Below are 17,535 nucleotides of genomic sequence, written 5' to 3' on the forward strand. Positions count from 1 at the left end.
TCATGTTGGCCACGAATGGATTTAATGTTGTTATATTAAAGAACTTGCAAGTTGCAACAGCTAATGGAAAGAGAAGGGAAAAGGGAGATGATTACCAAAGAATTGGACCACTGGCTGACAAGTGATAACTCTTTAGACTATTTATTTTTGACAGCTCTGAAATCTCCGTTTCCTTGCCTGTATTTAGCCATACCTGAGTTATGAAAGCATAGACCCCTATTAGACCCTAGTTTTCAGGGGCGGGGACAGTTCGAGTTGAAATAGATATTATTCTAGGTCTTTGCAATGCACCATCAAAATTAACTTGCCTTTTGGGCCTTAGCATTAGAGCTTTCTCACACAAACCTTGCAGGGGTCTGCGCCAATTGTTGGTCTATCTGAAAGTTCATCGGAGCTTGAGGACTCTGAGAAAGGAGATTACAACAGCCAAGATACGGGTGTGGAGAAAGTGTTCATTACTGGTATTCTAGATGAACTCAAAATCTGCTTCTATTATAACCATCAGGTAAGCCTACACTTCCCTTTTCCATCGTGACATACTGTTAGCAAACACTTGGATGTCTGGCAGACTCGCTGTTCTCTGTAGCGTGCACAGGGCTTTATGAGAGTGCTGATTGCAGAAGAAAATCGTTTATTTGAATTTCGAGCTATTGGTGGGCAGGTAAACTGATATTATGCATGATTTGCCTGAGTACTGTTCAATTGACTTCTCCTCTAAAGGGATGTGAATTTTCTGAAACAGGTCGAGCTGTCAGTTAGAGCGAGTGAAATGTTAATTGGTACTGTCTTGAGATCATTGGAAATTGAGGACTTAGTTTCTAGTAAGGGCATCTCCAAGCGTCGTTATCTAGCAAGATCTTTCATTGGAAGTGCTGATGTTTTATCTCCCTTTGACGATGTTAAGAGTCAGAGCGTCAATAGCGATGACAGAGCAGCAAGTGAAGAAGATGATAAGTTTTATGAGGCCCCTGAGAGTTTGGCTGATTCTATTGATTCGCCTATGCAGTCATCTACGAGTTTATCTGATAACCAGAGAGCAGATTTCTCTCAAAGTTTGTCCTTGAAACCCCCGAGTTTCATTCGCACTCCTGGTCTTCTCCCTTATGACACCCATGAGACTAAGGGGGGAGATTCTGAATTAAAGGATACACTCAACAGTTTTGTCAAAGCCCAAATCATAGTACTTGATCACAACTCTGCTTTGTACAATAACATTGATAAGCAGGTGAGAAATTTCTTGTGTCCAAATGTACATTCACTTTCTCTATTTGAAATATTAAATCTTTTGCTGATCTTTTGTTTCAGGTCATAGTGACTCTTTCGACCCTGTCTTTTTTCTGCCGAAGGCCAACCATTCTTGCTATCATGGAATTTGTTGATGCGATTAACACTGAGGATGAGAAATGTGAATCTTTCAGCGAGAGTTCTTCAGTAACTATAATCAAGCATGATACCCATGGAGAGGACATGGGAAATGATCACCACTCAGAGGCAGTCGAGGAGTCTGTTGTCAAAGGCCTATTAGGAAAGGGGAAGTCAAGGATCATTTTTAGTTTGACATTGAAGATGACCCGTGCTCAGATTTTTTTGATGAACGAAAGTGAGGCTAAGTTTGCTACTTTATTGCAAGATAATTTACTTGCGGACATTAAGGTAAATTGGTTGTTTTATCTTTGTCAGGACCGCTATGCATCCTCGGTTACTTTTAGTCCTGTTTGGCCTTGGGGTTTAGTCTTCCTTTCTTGGCTGATCAAATTCTTCTTTTATGTTAAAGGTGTTCCCTTCCTCCTTTCGCATAAAGGCAGCTCTGGGGAACTTACGTATCAGTGATGACAGCCTCCCCAGCAACCATATGTATTTCTGGATATGTGATATGAGAAATCCTGGAGGCAGTTCATTTGTCGATGTATGTAGTTTTCTTCATTTCCTTAGTGTACAAGAAAGTTCTCTTCATTCATGTACTCCTTTGTTGATGTATGTATTTTCCTTCATTTCCTTAGTTTTATTTTTTAATTTTAATTTCTTCCCTTAATGCTAACTGGAGATCTTTATATTCTCTGATTGGCAGTTGCTTTTTAGTTCGTTCAGTGCTGATGATGAAGACTATGAAGGTTATGATTATGCCCTGGTGGGTGAGCTCTCAGAAGTTCGTGTAGTGTATCTTAATCGCTTTATCCAAGAGGTAACTTGTGTTAAAATTACTTGGATATATATATCCGCAAATTAAGTTCTTTTATAAGCCATGAGAGTTATCATGCAGATTGTTAGTTATTTTACGGGTCTTGCTCCGGGCAATTCAAAGAATGCTGTTAAGGGGAAGGATCAGGTAACAGACTCTGAGAAGTGGCTTACAACAAGTGAAATTGAGGGGTCACCGGCTGTGAAGTTGGATCTTTCACTTAGAAAACCTATAATATGGATGCCTCGGCGAACAAATAGCATCGAGTGAGTTGTTTCTTTTTTAAAACTCGATACATTTGTTTGCATTCTTTTTGTCAGTTGCTGTTTCTCATGGCCTTTTACTCCCTACAGCTCAGCAAGAGTTGATGATTTGAAATATTTTTTACAGTTACTTGAAGCTGGACATCGTCCATATTACTGTCCAGAACAGTTTTCAGTGGCTTTTTGGCAGTAAAAGGGAGATAAGTGCTGTCCATCTGGACATATTGACAATTTGGGTAATAGATTCCTGTTCTTGTGATCATTGAGCAAGTTGTTTGCCAAAAATAAAAAATCACGATTCTATAGGTTATTGGATGGTTGCATCTGAGGTGCAAATAACAAAATTATATGCTTCTGAATCAAGGGAACAAAATTATATGCTTCTGAATCAAGGGCTGCTTCATTTTGTCTTTCAAGAGAATTTTTTTTTCTTGGTTGCTGTTATGCTTTTGCAGCATTTTTTATTAACTTTTTCTGTTTTTTCTTCGCGTAATGTAGATTGAGGACATCAACTTGAATGTTGGCATTGGTACTGAGTTGGGGGAATCAATAATTCAAGATGTTAAGGGGGTTTCTGTTGTCATCAGGAGGTCACTACGAGACCTATTGCACCAAGTTCCCGGTTCTGAAGTCGCCATCGAGGTAATGCATGTTCATGTTGGGGCTGGGTTCTCAATCAAAGAGACCTGTATTGTTTGTTCCTCATTTTCTAATTGTTTCTTGTCATAATTCTCTGCAGATTGAGGAAATCAAAGCTGCTTTATCAAATAGGGAGTACCAGATAATAACTGAATGTGCACAGGCTAATTTTTCTGAAACACCTAATCTTGCGCCTTCTTTGATTGATTCTGGGATATCTTCATCTGAGGCAGATGCTCTCGTACCTCAAGTCTCAGATGTTGAAAATGCTACCCGGGATGGTGAATCCTGGATAACGACTAAAGTTTCTGTGGCTATTAATTTGGTCGTATTGTGCCTGCGAACTGGGATTGGGGGAGACACATCCCTGGCTACTGTGGGAGTAAGTTTTTATCCTGATAATGTTCCTTAACTGTAAGTTCCTGGAAATTGCTTGTGGTATGAAGAATGTCATTCCATCTGGCATGCTCAGAATCAGAGCCTTTTATTTTGCATGGGAGATCAACCTCTTCATTATGCACGGACTACTACACTGTGCTGTTAGATGCTTCTGAACCATGTCATTGTTGTTGGATACCTATTCTTGAATATTTTTAGCTGAAAACAAATACATTTACATCATGTTTTGCAGGTCAATGGTATGTGGCTTTTATACAAATCTAACAAAGCAGGGGATGGCTTCCTGTCAGCATCACTTGATGGTTTCACGGTGATGGATGATCGTGTTGGTACTGAAGAGGGGTTAAGGTTGGCGATTGGAAAGCCGGAGGACATTAGAAATAGTCCAAAAAATGCAGCAATCGATTATAAGAACTGGAGCAGAGATTACTTTGATGCCACAAATGACAATGATGTCAAAATAGTTCCTACAATGCTCATTCTTGATGCAAAATTTAGTCAGTCATCATCGTTTATGTCCCTTTGTGTTCAGAGACCACAACTGCTTGTTGCTCTTGATTTTTTGTTTGCTGTGGTTGAATTCTTCGTTCCATCCATTGGTGATGTCTTGTCTCATGAAGATGGTGAAAAATCACTACCCTTGAATATAGTGGATGCAGTTACTCTGGATCAGTCGGTGTACAGGCAACCCTCTGCTGAAATGGCTCTCTCCCCTCAGAGACCTTTAATTGTTGATGATGAGAGATACAATCATTTCATTTATGATGGTCAAGGTGGAACGTTATATCTCAAAGATAGATGGGGTAGAAATCTCTCTGCTCCTGGCAAAGAGACAATGATATATGTGGCAAATGGGAAAAAACTTCAATTTAAAAATGTCATTATTAAGGTAATTTCTGCCAACTTGCTTTCTTGATCTCGCTCTTTGCAATTTGTAACTGCCTATCAAGAGTAATAAGTATCATTTGCTTCTGCAGGATGGTAGATACTTGGATTCTTGCATTTTGCTAGGTACCAACAGTAGTTACACAGCTTCGAAGGATGATCACGTTTACTTAGAAGAAATTGTTGAGGCTTCTTGTGGAACATATTCAAAGGAAGATCTTAATCAGGAACTCCCTCCAAACAATGCTGTTGTAAGATCCACGGAATTCACCGTTGAGTTGCAGGTTAAGTATTTATTCAGTTTTACTGACCTTTACCTTTTCTTTTCTTCTATGATTTTATCCTTTTTATTTGACTAAAAATGAAAGCGAAGAGAAATATGGAGTTCCAGGGAACTGTTGGTAAAAATTTTAGAAATTGTTGTTGCATATACCAGGGGCAGTTGTCTAGAAGGATTGATGTAGGAGAATATGTCCCAAAGCAGTGAGCTCAACTTAGTAGAGAGCATGAATGGAATTTAAAAAGAAATAGCTCAAATGGCATCATACGTGAAGCTTCCTAAGCATCGCACTTGGGTTTTCTCGATGACTGCACTTAATAAAAGAATTGCATCACACACGTCGAAGCATTGAAAATAGTTTTTTTTTTTTGTATATATACTCTTCGAAAAATTCCTGCTCCTAATAGAAATAAAAAATATATTGTAAAATTTCGTATGTCAATTGCCAATTGTTCTAAAAGCTTAAGCTATTAGACAATGGTGCAGTTTAATATTTAAATGTTGTAACTGGCTTTGGCGTAAGACTGAAGCATAAAAATATATAATTGGTGAGGCAAATAAGGGGCCTAGACAGATTGAACTCAGACCTCCTGCTCTTCTGCATGAGAATTTTTGTGAGACCACTGCAATTGTTTAAAAACTTAAGTGGTTAGGTGATGGTTTATTTTGATATTTAAATGTTGTAACATCTCAAAATGAAAGACATAATCAAAATTCTAATCTGTGAGAAAGGAAATATGACATCCTTCTTAGATAAGGAAAAGCAAATTAAGAAATGCTATTAGGACTCAAATCCTAATTGATGTGACTACTATTTCAACTAGGATAAGAATCCTTTTAGGAGTCATTGTTGGGTTGTGAATTGATGCAAAGGTCCATCTTCACTGAAGTTTCATAAGAACGGCAATATTTGAACAAGTAACAATCTTGTGGGCTGCATCAAGTATTTTCCCAAGAGAAGGGAGAAGCTGGACTATATGGGCTACCAATATATAATTAGAGAGCTGGATAAAATAGTATCAATGGTTGTGCTACGTGTCAAAATCCCATCTATTCTAGTCTTTTGTATAAATGGCTTTAATCAATTCACCAATGTGACATGTAAAGAGCCCATAGATGGTTACTTTTTATTAAAGCACTTTATTCACTAAACTGAAGCACGATGAAGAATAAGAAGGATTTTATTAAGTTTCATATTTAGTTTAAGTAGGATAATGTGTTTCTTATTTCAATTATGTTTCTTGTTTATAGGTTTTTTTTTTCAACTAGGTGTAGAGCTTTTGAGAGTTAATATACAGGGTTGTTCTTTCTTTTCAATAGAGTTGATAATTATTTGGATTTTGCAAGTACTTGCTTTGGTACCGTGTGATGCATTTCTTCTCCTATGTGCGAAGCCTAAAGATTTGTTATTTGTTGTGGGACTCGTCCTCCGACATTAACTTTGGTATCAGAGCCAAGTTTGTACTACTCTGGGGAACAATGATGATTCCAAAGTTAGCGAGTTGAAATCCCAGTTGAATGCTTTGCCTAAAGATTTCAAGCTACAAAACAACAAACTCAATCAATTATCGGAATAAATAAAAGGCTGTTAATTGCCCTAGGAGCGCAACCAACCGAAACAAGATCATCCAGTGTCAAAAGAATCCATGATTAAGGATGAAGAACTTGAATCACATGACATAATTGATTGGAAGGACAAGATTGAGAATGCCGATGAATCAAGGATAGAAGTCAGCTCAAATCATATGTGATTTTGGTGTGGAGAACTAGGCCATGTTGCTTGTCTATGTCTAGTTAAGTGCATGTTGGATAAAACAAGAAGTTCAAGGTGGCCGTAAGATCACATAAGCATAATTGAGGATATGGATTTTGTGATGCCAGCCAACTTTGATCATGACTCTTTCTCAAAAGATGCCCTAAATGGACTTCTTCGGCTCGAGGGACATAACTTCTCATGATGTGGATGAAGCTGGAAAATTCAACTGTTTAACATGTCAAAACTCGCGGATGAGTTTTCTCCAACCAGGGGAGAATGATGGAGCCAACAAAATCATGCAAGATGATATTTGTTCAAATATTGGCGTTTCTACCATGTTTTGGTGAAGATGGACTTCAAAAATCAAATAAGAGCCCGAAGGGATTAGGGTTCTTCTCGTATATTCTTTAGGACTTGATTCTTTTATTGAGTTTCCATTTTAGTTTAAGCAGGATGGGGTGCTTCCTATTTCAATCATGATTTCTGTCTGTAGGTTTTCTATTTTAACTAGGAGTAGGACTTTAGAGAGTCTATATGTGGGGTTGTAAGTCTTTCTTTTCAATAGAGTTGGTGATTGTTTGAATCTTTCAAGTATTTGCTTTGGGATTGTGTGATGCAATTCTTCTCTTACGTGTGATGCTTAAGAAACCCTAGGTGGGATACGAAGTTTTGGTGTGAAGTCTAAAGATTTGTTCTTCGTTGTGGGATTTGCCATCCTTCATCAGTGCATCTGGTGCAATATAAGTTATTCTACCTGGACATTTCCATGACGGGCTTTTTATCCTATCACCCATTCCATTTATACTGATTCAATGAATTCATTGAACTTTGTGGCTCAATGAAAGGCCATCTGTAAATTGACAAGAAGGCCACAATGGCACTTCAGATTTTGCCTTTAGAAATGAGCACATGTATCCTTAGGTCTGAAAGACTAAACTGGTCTGCAGTTTACTTAGGAGAGAACCAATTGTGCATTGCTAAGGTCTGAAAGACAAAACTAGTGATATCGTAGCCAATTCAATCCATAGGCTCACAAAATCCAGTAAACTCATTGATTCACTGTTATTGTAGCTCACCTGTATTCTGATGTTTAAGCTGATCCAATTCCGTGGTCATCTTTCACCATCTACCTTTATCTGTAAACACTGTTAGATCTGACAGATGTACTTGTTGCAGGCTATTGGTCCAGAGCTTACCTTCTACAGTGCTTCGAAGGAAGTGGCTGAGTCACGATCACTGATATTGTCTAACAAGCTTCTGCATTCCCAGTTGGATGTATTCTGCAGGTCAGCACTCTTGTGTAGAGTTTTCATCATTTGGCATTGTTTTAGATTGTTTTTACTATGGGTGAATTCATGATGTGCACTTTCTTCACTAGTTCTTGATTGCACTGATTGGTTGGAATTTGTGTTGTGTTGTTTAACATTATTCTGTTTTTTTTTTTTTTAAGTTTATGATCCAGAAAACTACAGGATTCTATTTTTAAAATGCAATTAGGATGTGCGTAGTGGACTTGTATTTTGCTAGACAAAATCCGTTCGAGTCTGTAACTACTCAGTAATGTTTGAAGGATCTGTTTCTCACTCTATTCCTTTATTATATATCGATCGAATGCATCCACAGATAAATTAAATGTAAAAAAATCTCTTTTTTACCCTCTATAAATAATTCATCTTCTCTAAATCCCGACTCTATAAATAATTCATCTTCTCTAAATCCTCTGAATATCTTGTGCTTGGAAAGCTTAAGCATGGTTGGACTTCAGAGTTTGCCATTTTTCATACCCCATTTGAGACTGGGAAAATAGCCAGACATTTATCATCTTGATTCCTTCTTTGGTTCAACACTTCGGAAGCAAAAGTTGGGATTTATAAATAGAATGTTTTCCTAAATTGGTGAAGAATATCTATCTGCATATTAAATTTTTCTGTATCAATTGCTGAGCACTATTTTGACTGGAATTGATGCGATATTTGATGCAGGCTTGTTATGAAGAATGACACCATTGAAATGAGTGCAAATGCATTAGGTTTAACTATGGAGAGCAATGGGATCAGAATATTGGAGCCGTTCGATACCACTTTGAATTATTCAAATGCTTCTGGGAAGACTAAGATTCAGTTATCTGTTTCCGATATATTTATGAATTTTTCCTTCAGTATCTTGAAGCTCTTCTTAGCTGTTGAAGAGGACATCTTGGCCTTTCTAAGAATGACATCGAAGAAAATAACTGTCGTCTGCTCTCAGTTTGACAAAGTCGGGACTATAAGAAGTATGTCATTTATATTTGATTCTGTCATTCTTTTATATCTTAATACTAAATGCTGCTTTGCAAAATTTCTACATAGATTTTGGGGAAATTATACAAAACCCCTGAACTTTGGGGCTAGTACACGTTTGCCCCTCAACTTTCAATTCTTACACATTACCTCCCTAAACTTTCAATTTGCCACAGCTGCTGACCCTCTGTTTTTCCATTCGCATGGTAATGCACATGACTTTTAAGAAGTAATTGTGTATTTTCATCTCATTTTTTTATTGAAACAAATATAAATGATAATTTCAGAAAAAAATAAATATCAATGATTATATTTTAAAAATATAAATTGTTAAAGTTAAATTATGAGTATCAAATTTTTGTTATTTGACTATTTTGTTATTGAGGCAATTTTTTTTCCCTCAATGTGTTTTTTTCCTTTAAATTATCTTATTAGTTCAACTAATATTTCATCAATTTGTAAAAAAAAATTATTTTTTAATATGATTAATGATGTTTATTTTATGATATAATATTTTTGTTAATTTATTTTTCTCTATTTTTGTTTAATTTTTTCATCTTTTACAGAAATCAAGGGTAAAAGACTAGATTTTATTAAAAAATCAGATGAAAATAGAAAGTTGGGGGAAAAAGTGTGTAACTGTTGAAAGTTCATGAGCAAATGTGTGCTACCTCGAAGTTCAGGAGAGTTTTGTGTAATTTACCCTAATAATTTTGACAGAAGGATATTTAAAGTACCTCTAAATGCCTTATAGCTTCTTGCACATTAACAGTTTGGTTGATCCTTCTCTTTATCCTGAAACTCTATTGCATAGCTCCAACCGTATATCTCCACCTCCCAAAACCTAGCGATAGCTGGTTTGACGGGCTTTAGGTAATGGCTAGACTAATTTCAGCGTATACCGGACATCAAGTTAGAGTTTACTGATTCTTGAGAAAACAGCTCAATGGAAGCCATGAAACCTTGGTGACAAACACTTCTATTGTTTTTTCAATTTCATTCTTCCTTCATCTACCTCATGTGAAGTTTCTGCCAGCTTGATGTGATGACAACAGTCCACTGTGCTGATAGTATAAGTGGGTGGCTAGAATAGATAGCTGAATTCAGACTTCTTACCCAAAGCTGGAAAGTCAATGTCAGCTGTGTAATTTCCATGGAAATTTGCCAGATGTCCTTAGATCTCCAAGATGATTCCAAGGCCTTAACTTGTCCCAGTCAAAAGTATCAATGACTCTATTGGGAGGCAGCCTCGAGTAAACAGACTTCATCTAATTTATCCTGAAGATGTAGTTAATTGAGCAATTGGCTCCCTTGGTTTATTGTAGTGTATGACTTCTTATATTGGCACTAAAGGATAGTAAAGGAGATAGAATGAATCTCAACTCCTATCTTATAGTCTCCATTCTTTGGTTATAGGTAAAGAAACTTCATTCTTGCATCTCAGTATGAGCTTCCACATCCTTGACTACGCAATATTTGGCCAACAGCCAATAATTCTAGCCTAATTTGCTTCACCTTGCAGATCCTCACAATGGTCAAGTGTATGTGTTCTGGAGGCCACGTGCACCGCCTGGTTTTGCTGTTCTTGGGGACTATCTGACGCCAACGTAAGTGAGAATACTTCTCCGTCTTCTGAGAAGCATTTCCTCTTTCTTGAATATGGGACTTATTACACCTCACTTGACAGGGAAAAGCCACCTACGAAAGGAGTTATAGCTGTCAATACGAACTTTGCACGAGTAAAAAATCCTCTTTCTTTCAGACTTGTCTGGCCAACTTTAAGTGCTGGAGTCAGTTCTGAACAATGGTCAAACGGTAATGAGGGTTCATTGAGGAGTGTTGTTGATGAGGGAGACACAAGCTGTTGTGTATGGTTTCCTGAAGCGCCTAAAGGTTATGTTGCCCTTGGCTGTGTGGTTTCACGAGGAAGGAAACAACCCCCGCTCTCTTCTGTCTCTTGCATCCTGACTTCTTTAGTCACTCCTTGTCCATTGAGGGATTGCATTACTATAGGATCTGACAATCTGTAAGCGGATATATTCATTCAGCTCGTCACCACAAGCATATTGATTTGCTATTCCTCTTTTTGCTAAATTCGATTCCTGCTGCCAAGAATTAGAAGTCAGTTTGTTTATTTGATACTGCACTATCCTGTTTTAAGGATTCACTTTTTAATCATGTTGAAATAAACTTAGTGTTATTAGGAATTAGTAAAAGGGCAAGTCTTAATTAAGTTTTGGGTGTCTCTCTCACTCTACAAATAGTTTCTTGCATGTACTCTGTCAATTAAGTCATTAAGTAACAGATACAGCCTTTAGGTATTTTCTCTGTCCCTCTCTCTTAAGATCCTAGAATATATACAATCATATTTGATTTGATCTAACTGGAGAATCAATCATTGACCTTGATCTGAAGTCTACTTCATAAATTGATTGCAGATGCTCATCTACTTTACTGTTCTGGCGTGTTAAAAACTCAGCTGGTACCTTCTTGCCAGCGGATCCTACTACTGGCCTCTTGAATGTAGCATATGAATTGCGTCATTTATTGTTTCCCATTCTTGATTCGCCCAAGGCCTATAAAAGTCCCAATGCCCAAGCTTCTTCTAGCCATATTGACACCCCACAACCACAAAGATCAATAGGTGCAAGCTCTTGCCGGCGATTTGAGGTAATTGCTGATTTTGAGTTGGTATGGTTGAATCGGGCCTCAAATTCAGGAAGGAGACTATCAATATGGCGTCCCGTTGTTCAACGGGGAATGGTTTACTTTGGAGACATTTCTGTTCAAGGGTACGGCGAACCTCATTCTGAACTTTTATGATTTCGATGTGTTTTTAATGATTATATTGCTGTTCATAATTTGCAACAGATACGAGCCTCCAAGCACATGCACTGTTCTCTGTGATACTGGAGACGAAGAGCTTTTCAGAACCCCTTTAGATTTTCAACTGGTTGGTCAGATTAAGAAACAAAGAGGTGTGGAGAGTATCTCCTTTTGGATGCCTCAGGCTCCTCCAGGTTATGTTTCCTTAGGTTGTGTTGCCTGCAAGAGCATACCGAAGCAATATGATTTCAGTGCTTTGAGATGCATTCGCAGTGATATGGTCAGTGGTGATCAATTTTCGGAAGAAAGTTTGTGGGATACATCTGGTACCAAAACTAAGACAGAACCATTCAGCATTTGGGCAGTTGGTAATGGCTTGGGAACCTTTATTGTACGTAGTGGCTTCAAGAAGCCTCCACGAAGATTTGCCTTAAAGCTGGCAGATTTGACAAACGGTTTAGATGATACCGTCATTGATGCGGAAATCAGAACTTTCTCTGCAGCACTCTTTGATGATTATGGTGGGCTGGTGAGATCTCTTATCCCATTTATCTTTAAGACTGCTTAGTTAACCTAATTGCAATGGAAGCACTGGCATATGAGTCCTGATCATTCTCTAGATACAGGATTTTTTTCTATAGCAAGGGTTGATACTTACAGAGTTGGGGCTCTTGCAAAGTGTCAATCACCAGGAGCTCCTTGGCTTGAATTCAATGAGCCTCGATTTCTAGATTAGTTAGATCATTAGATATATCTAAGGAAAATTCGAAAGACGTGCATACCAATGATTCCAAAAGGTTTGAAGGTCAGCCTACTAGCCTTATTTCGAGACTTGTTCTTAAGGAGATATTGACAGCCCATTCAAGCTTCAAAAGATGGGAGGGAAGAGAAACTGATATCATTTCTTGCAGACAATTAAAGGCCTTCCTTCCCCCCGGGCGCTCTCCCTCCCTCCATCCTTCCCATCCCCCCATCCTCCCTATCTCGCTCTGTCTGAAGAACCCTCCTGCTTTGTCGGTGTGTCTCTACAATGACATTGCTGCATGAAACATTGTTGCTGCTACTTGTATTTGGTTTGAGTTTGGCTGTTTTCTCGTCGATTAAAATATGTGAATTTGTTTCTCTTGTATAGATTAAACTATCTTTTCCATATAGTCCCAGTTTGCTAATTAATATATCGCTGAACTTTTGCAGATGGTTCCCCTGTTTAACGTATCTCTAAGTGAATTAGGATTCAGTCTACATGGAAGAAAAGAGTGTATAAATTCCACTGCCAGCTTCTCCTTGAATGTTAGATCATACAATGATAAATATGAAGCGTGGGAGCCACTGGTTGAGCATGTTGACGGGTTCCTAAGGTTAGCCATCTTGTACTGCATGTAATCACGTGCCAGTCACTGCTTTAAATACCAGCTGGGACCAGCTGGTTCAACCTGTTCGACCAAGACTGGCCTGGCCTCCGGTTAGGTTCATAATTTTATTCCTTTTGAGGTCGGAACCAGTCACAACCGGCCTCAATGGTCATACTTTTTCAGTATGACTGGATCATATCAGTGAATTTTGCTGAGCCTTAGACTTTATAAAAGGAGAAGGGTTGCTGAAACAGTGATTCGAACACCTGCACCCACAGATAAATTTCAGTCACTCAACCAACTGTGCTGAGCACCCACATCTGCCTTTTGGATGGCAAATAAGTCATTTAAAGCTGAGCCGAAGAATTTCTTTCATTGTTGATTTGCGTTATATATATATATATATATATATCTATATCTATATATTAATTATCTTAAGTGACCCTATTTGAACAGATCGGTTTAAGCAATTGTATCGGTTGAACCAGTCAACCGCGTACAGTTGGCCATCCGGTATGGCCGCCCTTATGGTTTTAAAAACACCGGTGTCAATCAAAAGCAATAGAGAAATTAGACTGATCATGCACAGTCCCATTCAGTTGTGTGTGGAAACTATGTTAAAATATTGATTTTTCACATGATCAAACAGGACTGCCTAAATTATATGTCTTGGTGATCTTAATTCTCATCTTGTTTTTTGCTGTGAGCATGCATTTGGAGAATAAGAATCCAACAAGCTGATTCTTTAGCAATCTCAGTACAAAGAACTGTAGTACTGTCCCACCCATCGGTGGCCGCGTTAGTTTGCGCTCAGTTCCTTTCACGAGAGGTCCTGGGTTCAAACTCGCCCATCGGTGATTTAAGTGGGGGGTCGTGGCGGTGGGATGCTGCGCTAGCCCCCCTCGAGGACTAGTTGGGCATCACCGCTGGTTTGAGTCCTAGCTCGCCGGCCGCGCGGACACCTCGATTATCAAAAAAAAAAAAAAGAAAAAAAAGAACTGTAGTACTGTGATATCCTGAGCAACCTTCGAAATAAATGATGTGAAAAAGGTGCGGTGATGGTCTCCCTGACCTGCGACATTATTAGAGTAATTGTCTCTGCTACTGGAGATAAGGAAAGGGATGAGGGCGTAATCTAAATTGGTCCCCTTTCCAAATCATTGAACATCGTATACCACTTCAATTCTTCTTTTGTGTCCTGGCGCCCAGAGAACATCTTAATCTAAATTGTTTTTTTCCCCTTTTGGGGGAGAAACTGGTTCAGTTTTGGTTTGACAGTTCTTGGTCCTGTTTGCCTCCTCATTGTTGTTATTGGAATATTGTCGCACTCATTAGCAATATCATCTTCAGTATTCTCCTTCGAACTAATGCTGCTTTATCTGCTGTAGATACCAATACGATCTGAATGCCCCTGGTGCAGCTTCTCAATTGCGTATTACTTCTAGAAGGGATTTAAATCTAAATGTCTCTGTATCCAGTGCCAATATGATCATTCAAGCTTACGCAAGCTGGAGCAATCTAAGCCATGCTCATAAATCCAATAAAGTAATAGTATTCCTCTTCATTAATTTATCTTCTTTCTTCTTTTTCACATATTTAATTTTTTCTTCACTGATGAACCTTCTGACCAGATTCTCTGTATTCTTATTCGTGGAAGAAGCAGCAGAGAGAAGAAGCAGTTTCTTCAACTTATGGGGGAGGATCCATTATAGGTGTTCATCACAAGAGAGACTACTTCATCATCCCGCGGAATAAACTTGGCCAGGATATTTTTATTCGTGCTACAGAAATCAGGGGACTTCCAAATATAATTAGGATGCCATCTGGGGATATGAAGCCACTAAAAGTTCCTGTATTGAAGAATATGTTAGATTCTCATATGAAGGGAAAACTTGGAGGGAAAGTCAGAGCCATGGTGACTGTACTTGTAGCAGATGCCCAGGTTAATGTCTTCTACCATCTTTATGGCATGGGTTGCTTTAACCTCGAGTTTAAAATAAGTATTTCTGTCCCATCAATGAGAAAGAAGAGTTGCCTGATTGACCAGATATGATGTTTATCAATCTACAAGGGAAACTTGCACCATTAGGAATTTATGATATGGAATATATAGTTGTTGATGATCGCACTGTGGTCAAGGTAAAGTTCTCCTTCCATAGGAGGCTGATGTGCGCTAGTTTGATCTGTGAAACCTTGGTTCTTGCATGGCGATTGCCTTGAGATGTGGACAACACGAATAGAGTGCCTCAATCGTACCACTGATGATTTTTTGTATTGCCTTTTCGCTTTTGGAGACAAGTTTAACGATTAGAATATTCTTTATTTTCATTGCTTGTTACATGCATTATACTCTAAATGCGCTCTTTTGTGGTTTAATTGTCAGCACTATTTGTTCATAACATAACAGTGTTCCTTGGTCCTTGCTGAGACACCCATGTTTGTGAGAAGACCTACCTGATAACTCTATCTGATTAGAGTTGAGTCTGGATGTATAGAAAACATAAGCAGTGCCTACAGTATCTATAAAGTACAATATTGAGGTGCACTGTGAGTAGATATTAGATTTTCAATGAATCTTCTCAGAATGACTTAAAAGCTATGAAAAAGTTCTCTGTACTTATGAGATACATGTTTTGCCATATGGTATTCTGATATAAGAAGAACCAGAATAACTAACTAAAACGAATGTTTCTGTGCACATATTTACTGAGGTTGCTCATCAGATGGTTCTTCGTTAATGAACCAACAGATCTTGTTTTATCCTCGCACGTACACAAGAATTATGTAAAATCTGTTGTTAAATTTTGATCTTTAAAAATATGATCTACAAATAAGTTAAGGGTGCTATGTCAAAAAAGTTCCATCAAATCTCACATCTAAGAAAATTGGGGGGAGACTATTGGATAAACGAATTCTTTTAATGACTAGATGTTCTTGGAATGCTTAAATAATCTCTTACAACTTCCATAATCGAGCTTGCAATTATTGGAGACTAGGGATGCATTTGGTAACCATTCTGTTCTCGGAAACAATTTCTGCTCAAGAATGATTTTTTTTTTATTTAGTTCCCGGAAACAATTTCTAAGCATTTGAAGGCGTTTGGTAACAACCCAAAATTTCCATTCCTGGAATAGAAAAAGAACAAAAATGCGTTTGGTATCTGCAAAATTTCTTTTTTTTAATAATATTTTAAATTTTTTTAATATTTCTTTCTTTTTTTTTCTTTTCTGTTTTTTCTTCTTCTCCTTCTTGGCCGTGACCGGTTGGCCGGCGAGGGCTGGACACTCGCAGCCTGGGCGAGGGCCACCCTCGCCGGATCTGGCGAGGGCTGGACCCTCGCGGCTTGGGCAAGGGCTGGAAAAGGCCGGCGAGGGCCGCGACGCCCTCGCCAGCACGGGCTTGTGGCCAGTCGCCAGTCGCCGGCCACCGGCCACAGGCCAGGAAAGAAGAAGAACCGACCACAGCCAGGAAGGAAAGAAGAAAAAGAAAAAAAAATATTCTCTTTTATTTCTGATTCTACTCCTCAGAATCAAGAAGTAACTTTTTTTTTATTCTTGATTCTGTTCCAAAATTGATTCTGGGAACAAATTTGTGCCCGGGAAAAAAAAAATTACCGAATGGATTTCTGTTTTTTTTTTGTTCCAGGGAACAAAAGAATAGAATCAGTCACTATTTGGCAAGTTACCAAACACACCCTAGGTTTCTCCGACCTGTAATTAATTCAGAGAAGCCAAATTGGCTGCTTTTGTTGATCAATCTCGTGGTGTGTAGCTGATGTTTACTGTTGTATTCTATATTTATTCTATTTACAAAGGCTCTGTTTTGCGTAAAACTTAGTTTGTAGTTTTGGAAAAAAGGGCATATCTGATGTGCAGATTCCTGTAAATGCACGGGCTTTTTAGCTAGTCGATGAGTGTAATCCTCAGTTTACCTGCATCGAATTTATCTGTCTAGAAACATGTTGTCCATTGCTCCGTGGCTTTAACACTAGGGGTGTTTATACCTTCTCTTTTATTTCTTTTGTTTCAAGGCTTTGATGGCTATTCCATAAGTGTTTGTTGCTATTCTGTAGATCTTAAGAGTGGAAGGATCAACTTCCAAACAGTATGCAGTGACAATACGACTTATACAAGACCAAAGCATCTCTAGTGAATCGTTGCTCAAGCAGCAAAGTGCACGCACACGCGGAATTGGTTCAGAACACTCCTTGTCTTCTGAGCAGGAGCTGGTCAATTGGGGTGAAATGTTCTTTTTCAAAGTCGATTCCCCTGTATGTATAACATCCCTTTTTCAAAGTTGATTCCCCTAAAATGTCCATTTTTCTTTTACTTATAAGATAATAAGCTTCTCAAGAAAGTCAATCTCATACTTGCATGGCGAGGAATTTCTCACATGATAAATGTGTCTGCTTGACCAGTGGACATATATGACTAAATCAGGAGAAAACTTGGAAGCTTCTCTCTTATTTGCCTAAACACTGGATATATGGCCTGATCTCTCTGTAAAATTGTCAGTGGTCACACTGATCACTTGTGCTGTTTATCTTAGTTCCCATTTTGAGTTAACTGTATTAGTCTGCTTCCACTGTGGCTTCTACTCCTATGATGCCTCATCAACTCCTTTGAGTCTTATTGAATCAGCATAATAGATTTAGATTCTAGTACTTTACTATAGTTA

The 17,535-nt window shown here is 38.3% G+C and overlaps 1 protein-coding gene across 3 annotated transcripts in view; it reads left to right on the forward strand.

Annotated features, from left to right (window-relative positions):
• LOC115689248 (uncharacterized) overlaps positions 1 to 17,535 on the forward strand; it is a 49,062-nt gene that overhangs the window by 16,002 nt on the left and 15,525 nt on the right. Inside the window, exons 22-43 of one of the 3 annotated variants that reach the window (XM_056318280.1) lie at positions 353 to 505; positions 587 to 661; positions 743 to 1,225; positions 1,306 to 1,653; positions 1,775 to 1,906; positions 2,069 to 2,182; positions 2,261 to 2,445; positions 2,570 to 2,678; positions 2,941 to 3,084; positions 3,182 to 3,463; positions 3,713 to 4,369; positions 4,458 to 4,649; positions 7,578 to 7,687; positions 8,384 to 8,673; positions 10,203 to 10,287; positions 10,368 to 10,706; positions 11,119 to 11,472; positions 11,552 to 12,035; positions 12,701 to 12,864; positions 14,247 to 14,409; positions 14,519 to 14,800; positions 16,931 to 17,128. In XM_056318280.1, coding sequence (XP_056174255.1) covers positions 353 to 505; positions 587 to 661; positions 743 to 1,225; positions 1,306 to 1,653; positions 1,775 to 1,906; positions 2,069 to 2,182; positions 2,261 to 2,445; positions 2,570 to 2,678; positions 2,941 to 3,084; positions 3,182 to 3,463; positions 3,713 to 4,369; positions 4,458 to 4,649; positions 7,578 to 7,687; positions 8,384 to 8,673; positions 10,203 to 10,287; positions 10,368 to 10,706; positions 11,119 to 11,472; positions 11,552 to 12,035; positions 12,701 to 12,864; positions 14,247 to 14,409; positions 14,519 to 14,800; positions 16,931 to 17,128 — 5,343 coding nt within the window. The remainder of the gene's footprint in view (positions 1 to 352; positions 506 to 586; positions 662 to 742; positions 1,226 to 1,305; positions 1,654 to 1,774; positions 1,907 to 2,068; positions 2,183 to 2,260; positions 2,446 to 2,569; positions 2,679 to 2,940; positions 3,085 to 3,181; positions 3,464 to 3,712; positions 4,370 to 4,457; positions 4,650 to 7,577; positions 7,688 to 8,383; positions 8,674 to 10,202; positions 10,288 to 10,367; positions 10,707 to 11,118; positions 11,473 to 11,551; positions 12,036 to 12,700; positions 12,865 to 14,246; positions 14,410 to 14,518; positions 14,801 to 16,930; positions 17,129 to 17,535) is intronic. The other 2 variants (XM_056318281.1, XM_030615248.2) reach the window with 2 other exon arrangements.

The sequence above is a fragment of the Syzygium oleosum genome, unplaced genomic scaffold (genome assembly GCF_021117445.2).
Source record: "Syzygium oleosum isolate NSW1041296 unplaced genomic scaffold, Sole_v2.1 Sole_v2.15, whole genome shotgun sequence".
NCBI classification, from domain to species: domain Eukaryota; kingdom Viridiplantae; phylum Streptophyta; class Magnoliopsida; order Myrtales; family Myrtaceae; genus Syzygium; species Syzygium oleosum.